At 37.1% G+C, this 19,928-nt stretch overlaps 1 protein-coding gene across 1 annotated transcript in view; it reads right to left on the bottom strand.

Annotated features, from left to right (window-relative positions):
- Window positions 1–11,558, bottom strand: part of LOC135210874 (anaphase-promoting complex subunit 1-like) — a 164,786-nt gene extending 153,228 nt beyond the window's left edge. The window contains exons 1-2 of the mRNA XM_064243786.1: window positions 11,436–11,558; window positions 3,811–3,998 (exon numbers count right to left, since the gene is read on the bottom strand). Coding sequence (XP_064099856.1) covers window positions 3,811–3,972 — 162 coding nt within the window. The 5' untranslated portion in view covers window positions 3,973–3,998; window positions 11,436–11,558. The remainder of the gene's footprint in view (window positions 1–3,810; window positions 3,999–11,435) is intronic.
- Window positions 11,559–19,928: the final 8,370 nt, after the last annotated feature.

Below are 19,928 nucleotides of genomic sequence, written 5' to 3'. Positions count from 1 at the left end.
CAATACTGTATACAAAACCCATAAAATATTAAAAATCATAAACAATAATACTTAATTCTAAACATGAGAAAGACAGAAAGCATGCAGTTTACAGTTTGTTTTAAGACAAAGTAAACTTGTGCATATACCTTGTAGACATACATACATACTTCATGAATAATGTACATTACTGTATGTATTGTATAAAGCACAGTACAGTCCAGTATTGTACTACACTGAGTAGATAAAAACAGGAGATGTGAATCCCATTTTCAAAAAGATCTGGCTCTCTCAAGGTAGTTGTTTACAGTTCTGACGAGGCACAACGCAAGGTGTTTTTGTTAACTATTTCTTAACTATGAGATTTAATTACACATCCTTCAGAGTTGTTTGAGGGTATGTGGAAGTAGAAAGTTTTGACCAAGTATCCATACACAGAATAAAAATCCATACTATGATAGTTTCTGGAAATAGAAACTTGGCTAAAGGCTAGGGTTTGAAGAAATGTAGTTTTTATCATCAAATCCTTCAAGGGAGATAGCTAAAAGGGCTAATGATATCTACTGGGAGGCTGTTAACACAGAACTAAGTTCCATGCTGGAGGTTTCAGATTTATAGGTGAAGCCTCTTTCAAAATGTTGACACTTATTTATGATGAGCCTCTACCTTCAGATAGCTAGGACAGCAATGATCTGTACCCCTCTTTACAGACAAGGACAACTTCCTAACCCTCCTAAAGTAAACAAGAAATTCAGCTACTGTGGTAATAGTCAAATGGAGAGGATCAATACTCCTTGTACTGCCTAATTACAGAATGTGTGCGTACTTAGTTAAATCTAATCACCAATCCCTCTCCTAGTATGGAGATAATTGCCTAGCAAGGGAGACTAGAGGACTTTGTCAGACAGATGGTATGCAAAGGATTGGGGACCATGGATAAATGAAACGAAACTGAAACGGCTGCCTGCTTCTCCCTTGAACCATCTTTCTGGAGCAGACAGCCAGTTCTTAATATGAACTTGTCTCAACACCATTTGACATCTCTCAATACTTCTTGTGATGATCGTATTACATGGTCCTTTGGATACCTTAATGCTGACCAACTGGCATTGTGCTGCAGTTGTACAGACTTATTGACAAGGTTTTCTTGGATGCTAGATGTCCTAATAGTTTCAACCAAAGATAACTGGATGAACTGAATGCTGAAGCAAGACCTGGAGGACATCTTGGCACATCTCAATCTGTCTCAGGTTAGACTAGCTAGCACAAGTTCATGTTTATCTGCATTTCTATGCTGATGGCTATCCTACAGAGAGCTGGATCAGAGTTCTCCTACTTGATAACTAGGTCCTACATCTAGATTAAGTTGGCAAGATGCTACAAGTGTCCCAGATGATCTATCACTGAAGAGACAATCACCATCCAGTCATACATGTACCTCACACTGCTAGTGAGCCTAGATGGAAATAGTTGGAGTTAATGGGGTATGCTAGGATGGGGCAGCAACATGGATGAGAGAGGTGTGATTAGGATGGGGACAAAAGCTGGAAAATTACAAGGGATACGTGACCTTGTAGGCAGAGAGGGAGAATAAATTCATCGGTGGCATTGTTGCTGCCAATTTTCATGGTGTTAAGAGGGTGACTAAAGAGGGAACGAGGAAGTGATTTCAGTGCAGTATAGAGTTGAGATTTATAAAAAGGGGTAAAGAGGGAAGGGGAGTTCAGAAGGCAACAGGGTCTTCTTAGTTAACTAACAAGATGTTGTCCACTTGGCACTGAATCATCAGTAATGAAGGGTCTAATCCAGTAGAGGCTTAGAAACCCAAAGGTTTTGTAGGTGCCATCTTTGTTGCACTAACTGGAGATGGCCCAGCAAATTTAAAAGATGAGGCAGGGTCTGGCACCAAACAATGCTCAAGAGGCCAACGGATGCTCAGAAACCACACTAAAAATGTAGGGATGAAGGTTCCAAACCATTGTTTGCTTTTCAATGCATACAATAGCCAAGGGGTGTTCCATCACCAACAGGAGTTCTGGTGCCACTGGGAGATCCCACGCCACTGGGTAATCCAGTGTCAATGGGCGTCCTGGTGCCAATGGACACTCCATCACTACAAGGCAATCTGGCGTCATTTGGGACTTCTAAATACCTCCAGACTATTGGAAAACACTGAAGATTTGGACACTAATGGGCACTCATAAGCTGCCAAGTGTGCAGATGCAGGGCGCATATTATATACCGAGTGCCTTAGAAACTTTCCTGGGAGCAGAAGCACAAAAAAGGAGCGTCAGCTGGGAGCTCAACAGACAATGTCCTTGAGAAAGAGCGTTTCCGAGAGGAAAATTGCTTAGATGACAGAAACTGGCCTTCTAACACTTGATTTTCCTGGGAGAAACATTTGGATCTATAAAAAAAACTACATGACAGGCGCTGATCTTGTGACGGTTCACTGAATTGGAGAATGGAAATCATCCCTAACCCGTCTTTTCAGAGGACAAGATTTGTTAGCAAATCACCACTGGCACCCGAGGCTAGACTCTCCTGAACTAGACAAACTAGATAAAAGACATGATACTTCCTCAGAGACACCCTTCCAATGGTACTCTGTCAGAACCTGGGATGCGACAACAGGTTTAACTGAAGGGGTGACTACCCATGGGCAGATGCTACCAACCTCCTTTGGGTTACCAGTATGAGAGGGAGCTTTGCCTAGGAGAATCGGTGGGACAGGCAGCCACCTCGTCCACTGGCATTCAGCCTCATACTAAATTTTTGATTAACCCTCGACTCAAGGCTGGAAATGGGTTGGGTTTGGGAGTAAGGGAGCCAAGGTGAGGAGAGGGTGGTACAGACTGAGAAATGGGAATGGGTGGAACAGAAGCAGATTCAGTAACAGAGACATCATCATCCAAAGCCTGACTAGCTAATGTCTTTTTGCTATTAGCCCTAGAGGTCGCTTTCCTTTTCTTGTCCCTTTCCAATTTCATTAAAATGGCTAATTATCGTGTTCCATATTTTACTCTTCCATTGCTCACATTCAAGACACGTCAATTAAGGAGAACAAACTCGACCCCTAGAATTAGTGTATACAGAATGGAGGTTATAACAAGCTTTAATTCATCTAGTTATACCACTCTGAGAACTAGAGTCAGCCATGGCTAACAAGACTAGGGTCAACAAAGTCTAACAGTCAAAATCGTGATATAACAGTCAAAATTGATAAATGCACTAATTAAACGACTGAAACTATTTAATCATACCAAAATGGCTGGCAAAAGCAAGAGTACTTCACCAATTGTAGCAACTATGATCAACTGAGAAGTAAATAATCCCAAAAATTTGCTGCTGCTAATCATCACTGTAGTTACAGTCATCAGCTGGCAGATACTGAACTTGGTGTTAAGTTGGAATTTCAAAATTCTAGCTGCCGACAGAAGTGAAACTATATCTATGCAGTACTTGGTAAGTTACTTATATAAAAATATCCGTATTTAGTGCACTGGTATCCATATTATTTACAACTTCATTACAGCACACAGTACTTAGTATTCCCACTTAAACATTGTGTATTATTAACATACAACTAATAGGACTGCACTTAATACATATAGCCAGACCTGAAAATCTTGAAAAACTTCTTGAAAAGCCTGACCAGATTTTATCATCCAGTACCAACAATTGGCCATTAAATAGTTAAAAATAAAGTCAAAAGTTTCTTCAGCCAACAAGAGAACTTTTGTACATATTTTTTGCCTCAGTCTTCCAGAGCAATGAAGCAAGTACACTCCCCTATGAGGATTGCCTAATCAAACAAGACTAGATGCTTACCTTTGACTCATTCAAAGAAACAGTATTCAGCTGTCGCAAAAGATCTATATGTGGAGGTGCAGGACATGAATGCGAAGATTGTAGCCGAACCTCTCCTGGATGGTGTTGAATATAATCTCTCCCATATGGAACATACTCCTGTGCATCCCCACATGATATCATGATGTCGTCAACATCCAGATTGATCACTGGAAATTAAAGAGAAAATCAACAGAATAGAGCAACCTACCAACATAAGAGGTATGCAATTACAAATCTACAGCATAATTGTGGTATGACAGGAAAAGTAGTTATGTCATATGAAGTAGTCAATTCATAAATTAATAGCATGGCAAATCATTTGAGGGTCTATAAATGAGGGTATCAATCCAGCACTCAAGGAACTTGGTAATATAGTTGTGTCCTAGGCTAAAGATCTTCCAGTCAACAACTGAAATAAAGTTAGACAACTCTCCTTAACTTAATTCCCTTTTTTTCTCTTCTTACAATAAGTAGGCAGTTCATAACAAACCCCCAAACATAAAAATTTTTTTTTGTCACTTCATGTAATTTCGCTAGGCAATGGACTATAAAAAAAAAAGTCTAAGTAGACTAATTAATTATAATTTTTAACGATAATATGTACACTACCAACATTTATTGAAATATTAAAATTCTATCTGGACTACAAGATGTTATCAAAAATGTTTAGATAAGTAGTAGTATACTACTAATGTTGATTGAAATATCAAATTCTACCCTGACTACAAGGCGTGATCAAAATTGTTCGGCAAGTATTTTACCAAAACCCCCTATTAAAGCATCATCTGTAAAACTTATGAATGACAGTTTTGTTTTCAGCTTTGGGATTTTCCAAAGTGACACTGATGCAGGCTCTGTAACCTCTGAAGAGGTTCTGTTGGCACAAACGGTGCATGTGTATCTTCTTTCCTCTATTGAAAATGCGACAAAAGCATCTGTCGTGAAACATTGGCATAATAAACTGTTGCCAATTGGTATGTGTTTTTCCTCCAAACTGGGGATAAGACTTACACAAAACTGTGGAAATAAGTGAATTTAGTGTATCTAGTACAGTGGAACCTCTACATACAAAAGTCCCTACGTACAAAAAATTCAGGTTACAAAAGCAAAGATGAAGATTTTTTTGCTTCTGTGTATAAAAATAATTCAGGTTGTTGCGAAAGGGTAAAGTCCGAGATTCGCCCGGGCCGCTGAGAACAATTTTAAAACTGGCGCGCTGCCCAACTCGGTAGACTCGCCACTGTCCTCCCACTCTCCCATTGGTTCCTGATGCTAGTCACCGCTGTAAGATCCTGCTCTCCTATTGGTCAGCATCTGTCCCATCATGCCTCTATGTAAAGGCGTTCCTTGACCATTTTTTGCGGCAGCATTATTGTAAACATATGGAATTTGTTTGTCCACATATATTTTGTTTGTTAACGTAAATTCGTGTTAGTGATTTCGCTTTCGTTGTACTGTAAGTTACTTTATCGTGTTGTGTGTGAACTTAATGACTTGCGTTATTAGCCATGGGTCCCAAGAATGTTGCTGAAGTTCACAGAAAGAAGAGGATGGCTTTCTATGGAGACGAAGATGGAGATAATCAAGAAGTGTTAATGTTTTGTGCCATTTGTTAATGTGTTTCATAAAGTTTAGTGTTAATGCTTTCTGCCATTTTTTAATGTGTTACGTAAAGTTAAGTGCCCATGTTTTCTGCCATTTGTCCTCCCCCTGTCGCCACTTTCGGACATTACCTCACTCAAAAGGTAAGGTTCCACATTTTACTACATACGTACGTACATGTACACACAGTATTTTTCATGTACCCTGTACACTAATACACTTTATTTACAGGTACAGTCACGGTTAGGTTAAGTATTGAATGGTCCAAATTATTGTATTTCATTGTTTATTGGTAAATTTAGCTTTATTATAAAATTTACTGCGGTGTTTTTGTAGGGCTTGGAACGAATTAGGCAATTTGCATGTAAAACGTAGTTCTAGATACAAAAAAAATCAGGTTACGAAGGCCGCTTTGGAACGGATTAATTTTGTAACCTGAGGCACTACTGTATTTGTAATATATATATATATTACATAAATATTAGAGCAATTTTATCATTACTGTATTGCATTACATACTATGACAGCTAGAATTCATGGAAATAGTTTGTAAAGGCATCAGTGTATGTGCCAAGCTCCACTAAATTGGCAACGTTGATTTGCCATTCCTAGCACGCAAACATTAAAGGTTACATTTATTTCAGCCATACAATTATTAAAAATAAAAATAAAGTCAAAATAGTAATATAGACATTAATCAATGAAAAGTGCTAGCAAAAAATACAAAATTTTTGTCATAAACAATTCGCTAATCTGGTGTCTGCTCACTGTTTTTGGCAGCCAGATGTACAATAAGGTTGAAAAATTGTTCCTGCCATGGCTTAGCTGTAAACAAACAGGAGGAATTTGGAGTGAATTAAGAACAAAATATGTACTATAATTACAATCAAATAAGCACTATGAAGTTTCAGTTGTGATGGTAGTAAGGATAAAACCACCGATTACAAGGTAAAAATGCATTCCACTAGAATAGGCAACAAAATGTTGTTTTATTGTGCTGATTACAATTACAATCTTGAGTAATATCAATAAACCTTACATATATACGCAAATATTGTTTAAATGAGCACTGGGAAGGGCATGGCAGCCATTCTGGACACGAATTGGGCAAGATTCAAAGAGATGCCATATTGGATTTAAAAACAGCGTTGATTACATATTTTACGAAGACTTCAAATGCTTATTTTAGTTCGTATGGCAGTTTCATATATCTCACTTTGTTGACAAAACTTCAATCTTTTGAATGGAATGCTTAAAGATTTAATTGTATTGTTGTTTCACCAATTAAATATTAAGTGAAAAATGGTCTTTTTTGACTGAACTGGTCGCACTTCGGTCATTTAACCTCCTGCAATACAGTTGCAATAATTGTTGAAGTTTAACAAGATAAAACAGAAATTACTAATTGTATATTGTCTGCTTTTACTTTAATCCCAGAAGGGTTGGTACTAAACACTGTGTCCCGAGGAGAGTCTGCCATAACTAGTACCAGCCCTTCGGGGATTAATGCAAAAACATAAAACAAATGACTGCATATTCCTTTCCTTACTATCTCAGTCATTTTCTCAGATTATCTCACGTGTACTGCACTAGGACCTACACCCTTTTCTATATTGGTCAGCCAAAAAAATTGTAATAACTCGCTACTATACGGCCTTCTTTGCCTTTACCAAACTCAGAACCAATGCTGAAGGTGAGGTCACATGGTCTGGCCTATGCTCTCCCTTAATTGTCACAGACCTTTAAGAGGGATACTATATAAGCCCATGACCTAACCTTATCTAAAATGTAACTGAGGGGTCTTTGGCCCCTGTGGACCCCCAGAAGTCAGTTATGACCCCCTTGTCTGCTTACTAACCAAAATACTAAAATATCGAGTTGGGTAAACCAAAATAATACAATTGCAATATACGTAGTATGAAATAGTACCTATGTAGCCTAGCTGGTAATTTTTTGGATGACTGCAGCCAGCCATTTCTGTATGACAAATCATTTTGAGTTTTTCATGCAAAAATGGCTAGAAAATGATAGAGGACTAAAAGAACCTAAAAATACCAACCTTACATAACATAGGGGTGTTTACTTAGTACAAATTTGCCGTATTAGCTATGGAGGTAGGTGCGGGGCCTATACTGTCTTAACCATTAAGCCTTTATTTATTATTTTTGTTCTTGTTATTAAGCAATTTTGCCGGTTATGTATTAAGAAATTTTTTAAAAGTGTTTTACTCAAGAAAACTATAAATCATAATGTAGGAAGTGGCTGGAGTCTTCCAAAAAATAACTACTAGCTACCTATTGAAGACAGAAATAGCTAAACACTTTCATCCGGTAGCTAGGCTATAGGGTAAAATACCGAATGGCCGGCCTCTACCATAGCATGAACACTTTCCTGAAAAAGTACTTTAATATGTCCTGTAACCCAGGATGGACATTAGGTATAGTCAAGGGTAATTCTAAAGAATAACTCCGCACGGACTGCAAGGAACGTAATGATGAATACAACATCCACTAGGGATTAGGGCGTTCAATGTATTTCGCCGTATTTAGTACTGGCGCCTGGGTGTTAACTACAGTCAACCGCCCAAAAATAATGGTAAATTCTTAATAAACAACCCGAATACTAGTATAGGAAACTGTAAATTCCAAAGAAATACCCGACATGGAGTTATTATTTAGATTTACCTAGTCAAGAGCTAGCGTCTGTTGAAGCAACACCTTGAGACCTCTACTTAACTCTTGACATAAGTTTTTTCTCTCAAGTCACAAATTAATTTCCGATTTCTGGGAAGGTGGTCGCACCAAGGTAGAGGCTGGCCATTCGGTATCTTACCCTAGCCTGGGTTATAGGTAGCTAACCAAGGTAGTACCCAAGCCTAGGTTACTTGTTTGTTTGTATGTTTGTATGGTGTTTTTACAATGCATGGAACCAGTGGTTATTCAGCAACGGGACCAACGGCTTTACGTGACTTCCGAAACACTTCGAGAGTGAACTTTTATCACCAGAAATAAACATCTTTCACTCCTCAATGGAATGGCCGAGAATCGAACCTGCGACCACCGAGGTAGGACGCTAATACCATACCAACCACGCCGCTGAGGCGCTAAGCCTAGGTTACATAGGGGGAAACACCAGCGACTACCAACCCTTATCACGGTGGACAGGTCTTATTCACTCGATATTTAAATGGTGAAACAAGAATACAATTACAACTCCAAGCATACCATTCAAAAGATTGAAGTTTCGTCAACATAATGTGATATATGAAAGCCCCATACGAACTAAAATAAGCATGTGATGCTCTTCGTAAAATATGTTTTCAAGGCAGTTTTGAAATCCAATATGGCGGCTACCGTGGGATGTACAGGTTCTGATCAGTGACGACAATCATCTTTCCCAGCCTTCCCAGCAATCATTTGAACAATGTTAGCGTATGTATGTATGTAACGTTTATTGATCTTACTCAAGATTGCAGTTGTAATCAGCACAATAAAACAACCTTTTTGTTGCCTATATTACTGAAAGTATGAAACTTTTTATTCCTGGGGTCATGGTTTGAACTGAATTCATTCTTACCTTGTAATACGTGGTTTTTATCCTTACTGCCATCACAACTGAAACTCCACAGTGCTTATTTGATTGTTATTATACACATTTTGGTCTCAATTCACTCCACATTGCACTTTAAACAAGTTGCTGTTCCTGGTTCCTAAGCGTGCGCGCCACAAACACAGTTACGAACAGCAGACGACAAAACTGCAAAGTTTTATTCCCTAAATTGTTTACTTTACTCATTATTTAGTTCAAATTTACTTTATTTAAAAATTTTAATTTAATTCATGTATATTATCCCTTTTTTGCGACCAAATTACCCCGAAAAATTACAGATATTTCTAAAGTAGATACAATCAAATGTTTCTGACGTTTTCGTACATCTGGCTGCCGAAAATCATAGAGGAACGACTACGGATAAGTGGATTATATACATATTTTTTTTTTTGCTTTTTTGTTTTTGCTAGCACTTTTCATTGATTTCAGTCTATATTAGTATTTTGAATTTCTTTAATAACTGTATGCCAGAAATAAATGCAACCTTTAATGTTTGCATGCTAAGAATGGCAAAATCATCGTTGCCACATTAGTGGAGGCTTCACACATACGCCGATTCATTATTATAAACTGTTTCCATGACTTCTAGTTGTCATAGTAATGCAATAATGATAAAATTGCTTTAATATTTATGTATACGTATATACTTCTAATACATAGCCAAATTTTGTGTGTAGTCTTATACCCAGTTTGGAGGGTCAACACATACCGATTGGCAACAGAGAGAGAGAGAGAGAGAAAGGAAGGCGAAGGAATGAAGAAGGAAAGGGGTGGCGGTGGAGGGGGGGGGAGAGGGTAGGTGGAGCTTTTTACGCGTGTTCGTATCCATTTCTGCATAATGGAGTTTTTGTCTCTTGGTACAAGGACAAGTGTCGTTATTCTTTACGATTAGTGATTCACGATACCCTTATAAATTACGGAACTGGGTGTAATGCACTATAGCAAAATCTCGTTCTGATACGAGTGTTCGTTACAGAAAATAGGTATTGCCCAAAAACGTGCTTGCACTGTCACTGAAACCCATAGTAGGTATGCTGCTTAGTTGTCAATCAAGTTTTTTGTAATAAAGTAATTTTTACAAGCTAGATATTGAATAAATTTGTATTTTTCTCAATCAAAACATATGCCCCTCAATGCTAACTTTCCTCTTTTAACGACTTTCTGGTCATTGCAAATTCGGCCCCATAATTTCTTATGGTGCAAAAACAGAGGCCCAGGAACCGAAAACGATTGCATCACACAACGGCGATAATCCGGCAGTAAAACATCATCATATATCCAAAAAGTAAATAATAAAGATATATATGCGCATTACGATGATAACAAATACATGAAGAGCTGATAATCTGCATGAATAACTGGTAAACTGTTCTGCAAGAAAGTTGAGTAAAGCAATTATTTACAATAGGTACGAAAGTCAAGATGTCGTGACGTCATAATACAGGGCTTAGAAGAACGTTCTAATTCCAAAAAATAATTACTTAAATTTGAGTCAGAATCGAATTACTTTTTCAATAACGAATATTTTAAAATTAATCACCATAAATATGTAAAATATTGATGTTTCACTATTTATTTAAAAAATTATCTAAGTGCACGCTTCGTCGTCGTCTTCTACAAAACAGTTGTTTACTTGGTGAGGGGCCGTTTTCCGATTGTTGTGATGAAAGTGCCCCAGCGTCTGTGGGTACAAGTGGTCTGCGGATTTATCACAGGAAATGGCTAGTTTATTGACACAAGCGACTCCGTAAACATCGAGATGGCGTCAATCTTCTAAATATTTCCAGTTGTAAGTAAAAATGTCGAACGCGTTTTGGTGAGATTTGCACTGCGTTGGACACCCTTTTCACTACCCTCTGTTTAATGCTTTAAATTTGGCCTTAATTTCTAACCTAGGAGAAAACACTTACTTCGAAAGGAGATTAGAGGTCTTTAGCTCCGTTTCTCACCAACAAGAAGTCACGACCGATGCCCATCTCCGATGTCAGGACGCATTATAATATACTTTTTTTGGGATTGTTCACACTGATCGTACATGGTCCACTCTGTACCCTGCGGTTTTTTACCCTACTAGGCTATGGGTTAACTAGGGTATTAGAAATTTGAAATCTCAGTACGGTGGCCGTGCAAAGACAATGATTACAGGCAATTAGTTAAAACAATACGCTAATTAAGGTAGGCTAACTCAATTTACCTAGTACCTAGTAGGTCCTAGGTAGTACCTAGCTAGTACACGGACTCGTGGCAGGCTTGGGTAGCCCACAGTAGCCTAAACAATACAAAGGTTCTAGGTATATCTTAAACCACATTCATTTGCTTACAATGAGATAAAACGCGACATAGGTAGCTAATATTAGTTTTCAACCAATGAATTTGAAGAGAACTGAACTTACCCGCTGGTAAGACAACGAACAGTTAAGGAGTAATGACAGAAGAACTCTTCGTTCAAAAAGAACGAATTGTTTACATTTCGTAGGATAGAGAATGTCACCGAAGATTGGGAATCAAGGCTCCAGGTTAATGACAGGTAAAGTAGTTTAAAGGTAGTTTAGAATTAGAAATTGGGCGTGCGTAATCTTAACTTCTTGATATATATATATATATATATATATATATATATATATATATATATATATATATATATATATATATATGTGTGTGTGTGTGTGTGTGTGTGTGTGTGTATGTATGTAAGTATATATCTACACACACATTGTATATATATATATCATATATATATATATATATATATATACATACATATATATATATATATATAATATATATATATATATATATATATGAAGATAAAAGGCCATAAACACTATTTGAATGTTGCAACCATATATTTCGAGCGCTTTCTTCTGTGGTTCAGATATTATACCAGTGATCAGGAGCACAGAAAGGAAGTGCTCGAAATATATGGTTGCAACGTTCAAATAGTGTTTTATGGCCCTTTCATCTTCATATTATGCTGTTGTATTAAGTAAAAGACATTCCAATATATATTATTAATATATATACGATATTTATATATATATATATATATATACATACACACACACACACACACACACACACACACACACATATATATATATATATATATAATATATATATATATATATATATATATAACACATGGTGCTTTGGACATATAAAGGTAATGCTACAGAGGAAAATGAAATACGAGAATTGCCGAGATCTTTGCGGTCTTTACGACCTTTACTAGAGCCAAGACTGATCAGAATGAGCAACACAGTACAGGTAGGCATATATAAAAGGACAATACAGGATTAACAAAAGGGTCTTTAAATTTACCTGGACCATTTGTTAATCCTATAATTGTCCGTTTATATATGTTTACCTGTAGTGTGCTTCTCAATGTTCTGATCATCTTGCGTTCTAGTCAAGGATCATTAAAACAGCAAGATCTCGGCAGTTCTCGTTTTTCATTACCTTTTATATATATATATATATATATATTATATATATATATATATATATATATGCCAATTGGAGATGCAAGGATTTAAATTTATTCATTTGAATAATGGAAAGAAAACAGCAGTTGAAGCAAGTGTAAGTGAGGTATGCTATAGTAGATTCACATCAAGTGTGCATTTAATGTCTAGGCCAGTCCCTTACGACGCTCCTGATTGGCTGTTGATAAGCCAATCACAGGGCAGGAAAGTCTCAGTCTCTCTCGAGAGTTCACATGGGTAGGATCTATGTTCCACCTCTTCTGAGGGATACGTCTATCAAAAGTATCTCTCAGTAGAGGTGGAACATACATCCTGCCTATGTGAACTCTCTCGAGAGACTGAGACTTTCCAGCCCTGTGATTGGGTCATCAGCACCCAATCAGGAACCTAGACATCAAATGCACGGTTGATGTGAATCTACTATAGTAATAGTAGATTGGGTGACTGACCATGGTGTTGTTTTAGTTTGATGAATGAATAAGGGGAGTGACCATTCAAGGGGTGAATATATTTTGGAGTCTATTGGCTTTGAAACAGGTGCGTGAGACATTTGCGTGGACTAGAGAAAATAAATTACGAAATCAACAAAGATACAGCATAAAAAGTGTGAGGGATGCATGATGTAGAAGGAAAGGTGATAACGCTTATATAATAAAGCGAGGGTTTTATTTAGGCACGTTGGTGCTAGAGTAAATATTTTGGCTAAAAAGTGGTTGTGACAAGGGATTGTTGTTTCTATGGCTATTTGATTTTTTTGAAAGAGGATTATAGACAGAAATCAGAGACAAAATTGTTGGGGGTGGGATGAGAAAGGGTGGTGATTGGAGAGTGGTTTGTATGTTTGTTTGTTTGTATGCAGTTAATGTTTGTAGGCTATAGATTAATTTTAGGCATTTGTGAAGAGTAGCTGCACAGACTGATAACAGACTTTGAAGGTAGAGTACGTGGTTGAGGTTAAAATTGCAAGTCAATATTGACAGCGTAAGATGGAGAAAATTAATGTCAGCATGGGTGGTGAAAGTGTGAAAGGAATGATTTACACAAGAACTTGAAAATAAACGTTACAAAAAGACAGGATGAGAAAAAAAGTATTAACGGAATAGGTTAATGAAAAAGGTGGCATTGTGTACGAAAAAGGTTTGGAGTAGAAATTAAGTGTCTTTGCAAGCTGAAGTTGGAATGCATGAAAGAAGTGTTGGACTAGCTCTACTTTATTACAGTGAAGTGTATAGGTGTTTAATGCAAATGAGAGAGACATGTAAAAGGATGTGGTATTAAATATTTGTTAGCAGAATATACGTGGAGTAAGGAGTGAAAGAATGAGATGTGAAGAGATGAAGATATCGCATATAGGTTAGAATACATATAAAGTTGGAGCCAAGTGTTTTGAAGGAGCTAGACCACGCGAAGTGCATGGAAGATGGCTTGGCGGGAAGGGCTTATTATTCAGGAATCTGGCAAGAAAAGAAGCATGTATTTTTTGTGAAGGTTTTCTGCTCGCGTGTTTCATGACTGATTTATGAGTCTAAGAATGAACATGGGGAAATGGCTTACTGGTTTATACATACAAAGCAAAAGACTTTTGTATGTTAAAACCCTAAATGGGGCGCATGTACATATGAGAGAGAGAGAGAGAGAGAGAGAGAGAGAGAGAGAGAGAGAGAGAGAGAGAGAGAGAGAGAGAGAGGATGACACACACGAACGTTCTCGCACTTCGAGGTACAAATGACCGTCAGATGCTTCACAGCACTGAATTAAATGTTCCGGTAAACCTCCGGTCCTCCGTAATCAGGTGTTATTGCTCCGAAATGCATCCATGAGATTCAGGACACCCAATTCTATTGTTTCGCGCTATTTATTTTGGCATTTGTTGTCATGTCCTTCACCGTCAACATATTTAGAAAATAATTTGCCCGTCGTTTCTAGGTCAGCAGATGGATTAAATCACACGATCATGTGAGCGGATCCAGGTTAAATAATTGTGACTTATGCTGTGTCACTATATTGACACAGTCTTCGTGCCAACAGTATTTTTGTCTATATACAGAAGTCCAGGACAAATGTCCTGGATTTTTTTTTCTTTTATGAGCATCTCTGGGCTGAAGCTTGATGCAATATGGTCTTTTATTCTTACCCTTTAGCTATGTTCAATTATTACATTTTTATTGTTTACCATTCTTCTTTATATGTTTTATTGTAAGCTGCGTTCATACGCACACACACACAGATATATATATATATATATTATATATATATATATATATATATTATTATATATTATGCAGAAGCCAGGTGCTATGTCGTACCTCTAAGGACTTTGAGACGAGTAGTAGAAGGGGCGCTAATTTCATTAAACGAGACCTTTGCAGGAAATACTGGGATTACAGAAAATACAGCTATTTGTGAAGAGATATGTAGGAAAGGGAAAATTTCACACTTTAGAAATATATGTGCCAATAACGATGCTGCTTCCTCTCTGTTTACTCCACTCAGGTCATTTCTCCAACAAACCACCACCACCAAATAGAACAAGCAGTTGACAACAGAAACATTCCCCCACGTAGATCTAGACGAATTCTGGAAAGAACGAGGGCTCAACCGCCTGATCATTCATAATATGAACTAGCTTGTTTCCTAACCGCTGTTTTTCAAATGTTTGTGCTCTTACTTGTTAGTTCCTTGAGGTGACAAATCACATTTTAGTGAACAAGATCACAGTTGATGGTCGAAAGCTTTAATCCTGTACAAGAATATACATTTTATTCTACAAGAGGATTTTACTTCATTGTAGATTGTATCCCCATATATATATATTATATATATATATATATATATATATAAAGGAGCTGAAGGAGACGTCATGAACTAATTTGTCCGTTTATTACACATGCTGACGTTTCGAGGACACAGTCTCTTGCTTCCTACGAAACCCCTAATTATAAGATGGCTAAGTTTTTAGTGCCCTTATTATATGAATCGTCTATGAATAATTATTCCGTCAAAAATTCTGAACAATTTAGGGACAACATTCTTATGTAAGATTCTGATTTATTTATGGTAAGCTTGGATGTCGAGTCTCTTTTTACCAATGTCCCTGTGGAAGAGACAATACAAATAATCTTAGACAAAATTTTTTACCCAACGAGATATTTTATTTCACGGTTTTAATTATGATAATTTTAAGAAAATGTTGCAACTGGCAGTGCAGGACAGTGCCTTTATTTTTAATAATACAGCTTACACTCAGGTTGAAGGTATGGCCATGGGCAGTCCTCTTGGCCCAGTTTTTTCTAACATCTTTATGTGTCATCTAGAGGAACAGTTGCTGAACAACTGACCCTCTCTTTTCTGCCTTTATTTCACAAACGATACGTAGATGACACCTTTTTACTGTTTAAAAATAAAGAGCAAGCTGATCAGTTTCTTGAATACGCCAATCTAGCCCATCCCAACATTAAGTTCACGATTGATTACGAAGAAAATAATAAACTTGCATTTTTGGATATACTTGTGTCCCGTAACGAGCAGGGCTTCTGTACTTCTATTTTTAGAAAGCAAACATTTACTGTTTCAGGTACAAATTTTTATAACAGTTATCATTTTAATTTTAAATTAAACTCTTTAACTACTCTCTTCCACAGGGCCTATACTTTACCCTCCACTTGGTCTGGTTTCCACCAAGAAATCTCATTTCTCCAGAAGTATTTTTTTAGAAAATTGCTACCCATCCAAGCTTTTTTTTTTTAACAATTGTATAACTTTCTTAATTATAAGTTTGTTCCTGTTTTTAATATTCCACTGTACCCAAGTTGGCATTTTACTTTAGTATTCCTTTATTCATGACAAGTCTTTTTATGTTCAGCTAAATGACCTTATTCACCGACACCTTCCGGCAGTTAATAGTAGAGTTATACCCAAGAACCCGTTAACTAATGCTTCTTTTTTTTTTTTAGACATAAAGACAAACTAAGCTCCTTGATGACTTCCAATGTCGGTTATTTATAAACTTGCCCCAAATGTTAGGTGGGGAAATATGTGGGGGCTCCTCGTCGCCTACTAAAAGTCAGAATTGATTGTCATCGGGAGTTAGTTACTGAACAGGCAATAAATTAACTAATCCAGAATTTTCTAATGTACGTAATCATTCCCAAAAATGTAAGCAACATATTGAATATAAACATTTAAAAATTATCTCCAGAGCCACCTCACCTCATCAGTTAGCAATAACTGAATCTTTATACATTAAGAAGCTTGTTCCCTCTTTAAACAATCAAACTACCTCCACAACACTGTACCTGTCTTGAGTGTGCTCCTGTCTGTTGTAAGGACAACGCTTATTCATAATTTTCTATGTATATAATTCATCATTCGCGTTGTTCTTACTTCCCCCCGAGAGAGCATTCAGCGGGCTTTCCGCCAGTGTATAAAGCTTGTATAACCATATATTGTGTACTTTTATATTTTGTATTTATGTCTCTCAAGAAACACAAATCGGGTCTCGCCGACCCACTTTTACTCTCTCGCGGGTCGGTGACCACATTTCCGTCCGCATGCTGTATATTTATATTTCCCTTGACTGTAACGGGCTGCTCTGTGAGCAAGAGCCCGTGCTGGCACAAGGCCAGCTTAATCTTAAACAACAACAACATAATAAAAATCAGTACACTTCTACCTGCCTCTTTGTCCACCTCTCACACTGTGTTTTTGATGTCATTAGGTCCTTAGTTCTCCTCCTGAAAGGTAGCTGTCCGTTTCTTGCTTTCTGTCTCTTGAATATTAGATTGTTTAAATTTTAAAATTTTCAATTTAAAGTTTTAATATTTTTAATTTGTAAATTTCATAATTCTTAAGTCTTTGTAATATTTTTATATATTATAACTGCGTTTTTCAGCTTTGAAAATGAGGCTGTGTCCTCGAAACGTCAGCATGTGTAATAAACGGACAAATTAGTTCATGACGTCTCCTTAGCTCCTTGTTTTATGTTGGTTGATAGGAACACTTCCCATGTCCATATATATGTATACACACACACCACGCACACACACACACACACACACACACACACACACACATATATATAATATCTATATATATCATATTGATATATATATTAGTATATTATATACATACATACATATATAAACATGAACGACCTACCAGCTGATTTGCTAGTTCTACATACAGAAGGTCCTTGTGTAAAACATTAGAGACGAAATTTACAAGAAATTAAATATATTCGATTACATAGGTAAGTAAAAGTAAGAAACACCTGGTAAAAGTAAACTCAAACAGCAACTGAGAAAATGAACGGGAATATAAATTTTAGTACAAAGGCAAACCCCTGAGATCTACGAGTTCATTCAGCGTTGAAAATGATAGTACAACAATTGTTGGTAGAGGGTGGAAGATTATATGGAAGAAAGAGATAATGAAGGAGGTACAGTAAAAGGAATGAAAAGGCTTGCAGGTAGGGGCCGAAGGGACGCTGCAACGAACCTTTTATTAAGTCTCCAGTGGACCGCGGCAAATCATTTGGCTTTCCAATCAAGATCGTGGCGTCTTCTAAACTCCTGAGCATCAGTTACAAGGCAAATGGCGACGAATGACCTCGGTAGATGTTGGTCAGTGTCACACTGTCGTCCTTCGACAGACTTTGTAAGTGAAATATTTATCGCACTGTTCAGTTAGAACTTTCTTCCCTCGTCTGAGAATAATGATTCCGTATGCCTGTAAGCGATGCATCTCAACACAGACACCTACTATGAGATTCAGGGCCTCTGTAACACGGTTTTTTCGCAATAACTTTTTATCTATGCAGTTCATAAACATAACGCTTATCCAGAATACACATTATATCTACACATAAATTTTGACTGTATTCTGCATTACGTAGGCTAAATAAATTTGGTACTTATAATGTAAAAGTGATTTTTTTTTTTTTTTAAGACGGGCCAACTTACTCAGAGAAAAGGTCTCGAACGCACTCGTTACGTAACTTGTGACAGCATTTCTTCCCTCTTTCCCGATGGATGATTGGCTATACGTAACGAAGGCTAGACCTCTGGTAACAATGACATACAAATTTAAATACAAGCAAAGCAGCACACCTTTATGAACTCTGAAACCTCTCCACTGATAATTGTCGTAACGAACAAACCAACAAAATATGTCAATAAATACAAAAACACTTCGATTATTAGTCTAACTCCCAAAATAAGTTTCCTAAGAAATTACAGTCTACTCTTTAGGTCACAATCAGATTGACAAGATGTAGGGAATAGTTGGTAATTTTCAAAAACATAGTAGACAAGCTTGATTTGATAACTGCTATATCCAATGTCAAGCAATTTTTATTTATTGACTATCTAGATATTTACTGAAAAAAAAAGCCGGTACTGTATTTTGGCTTTAAACCCTCACCAATAATGATCGTCAGAATGATGACTTCATGAGGCTCCACCCACTTTGGCCTCATCATAATTCAGGATAACACTGAAGGCTACCATGGGCATTGTTGGATTAGAAAATTTAACTTCTGGCTATAAAAACTCCTTTTTCGAGTAGTTGTAAGAAGTGCTAAATTCTCCTCAAGGATCCCAGCCGTTGGCCTAAACGTTTAATTCATGTATATTACTGCTATACTGTTGCGGCACTACTACTACAGTAGTATTACTACGCTAGCGCAGATACCCCACCCACATCTATGTATCGATCCGCCATTCATAAAGTCTTTGGGTTTCAGAGCCGATGGAACTAGGTGAATGAGTTTCTGCCTGGTGGATGGACGGGGCAACATTTTGTTAAAAGGTGTTTACCTTGCTTACGTAATGAATGTTTTTCGACTCTTGGCTCGTAATCATTGGCCATAGCGTTGGCTAGATAATTTTTACTACATAAAAATTAAAACATTCGGGTTTAGGTTATTGATAATGCTGACAAAATTTGTGTGTGGTTGTAAAGTATACATATATCAACTTTCAGCTACATCTGATGCTTTGATAAGGAGCAAAGCCCAAAAAACCGTGTTACAGAGGCCCTGAATCTCATAGTAGTACATAGTATATGCATACATACATACGCAAACAAACACATACTTTCCCTCTCTCTCTCACACACACACACACACATATGTATATACATGGAACTATAAACATGGAATGGACATGCGTGAAATCGCCGTGTGCAGCAGGCCGCCATTGCATAGGGTGGAGAGAGCTTTGTATCAGAATGGCCACTTCGCCATAGTCGAGTGTAATCCTTTAATTTTCCATGACACTGTCTTGTTATCTATGACATTTGTTGCATTATGTTAAGAGTGAATTTAGTAGTACACTTTATTCAACCTGGTAATTTCTGTTTACATGATAATACATTTAAAATAGACCTAAAATTATTAGTGTT

The sequence above is a fragment of the Macrobrachium nipponense genome, chromosome 4 (genome assembly GCF_015104395.2).
Source record: "Macrobrachium nipponense isolate FS-2020 chromosome 4, ASM1510439v2, whole genome shotgun sequence".
Taxonomy (NCBI): Eukaryota; Metazoa; Arthropoda; class Malacostraca; order Decapoda; family Palaemonidae; genus Macrobrachium; species Macrobrachium nipponense.
This window is presented reverse-complemented; position numbering and strand designations above follow the sequence as displayed.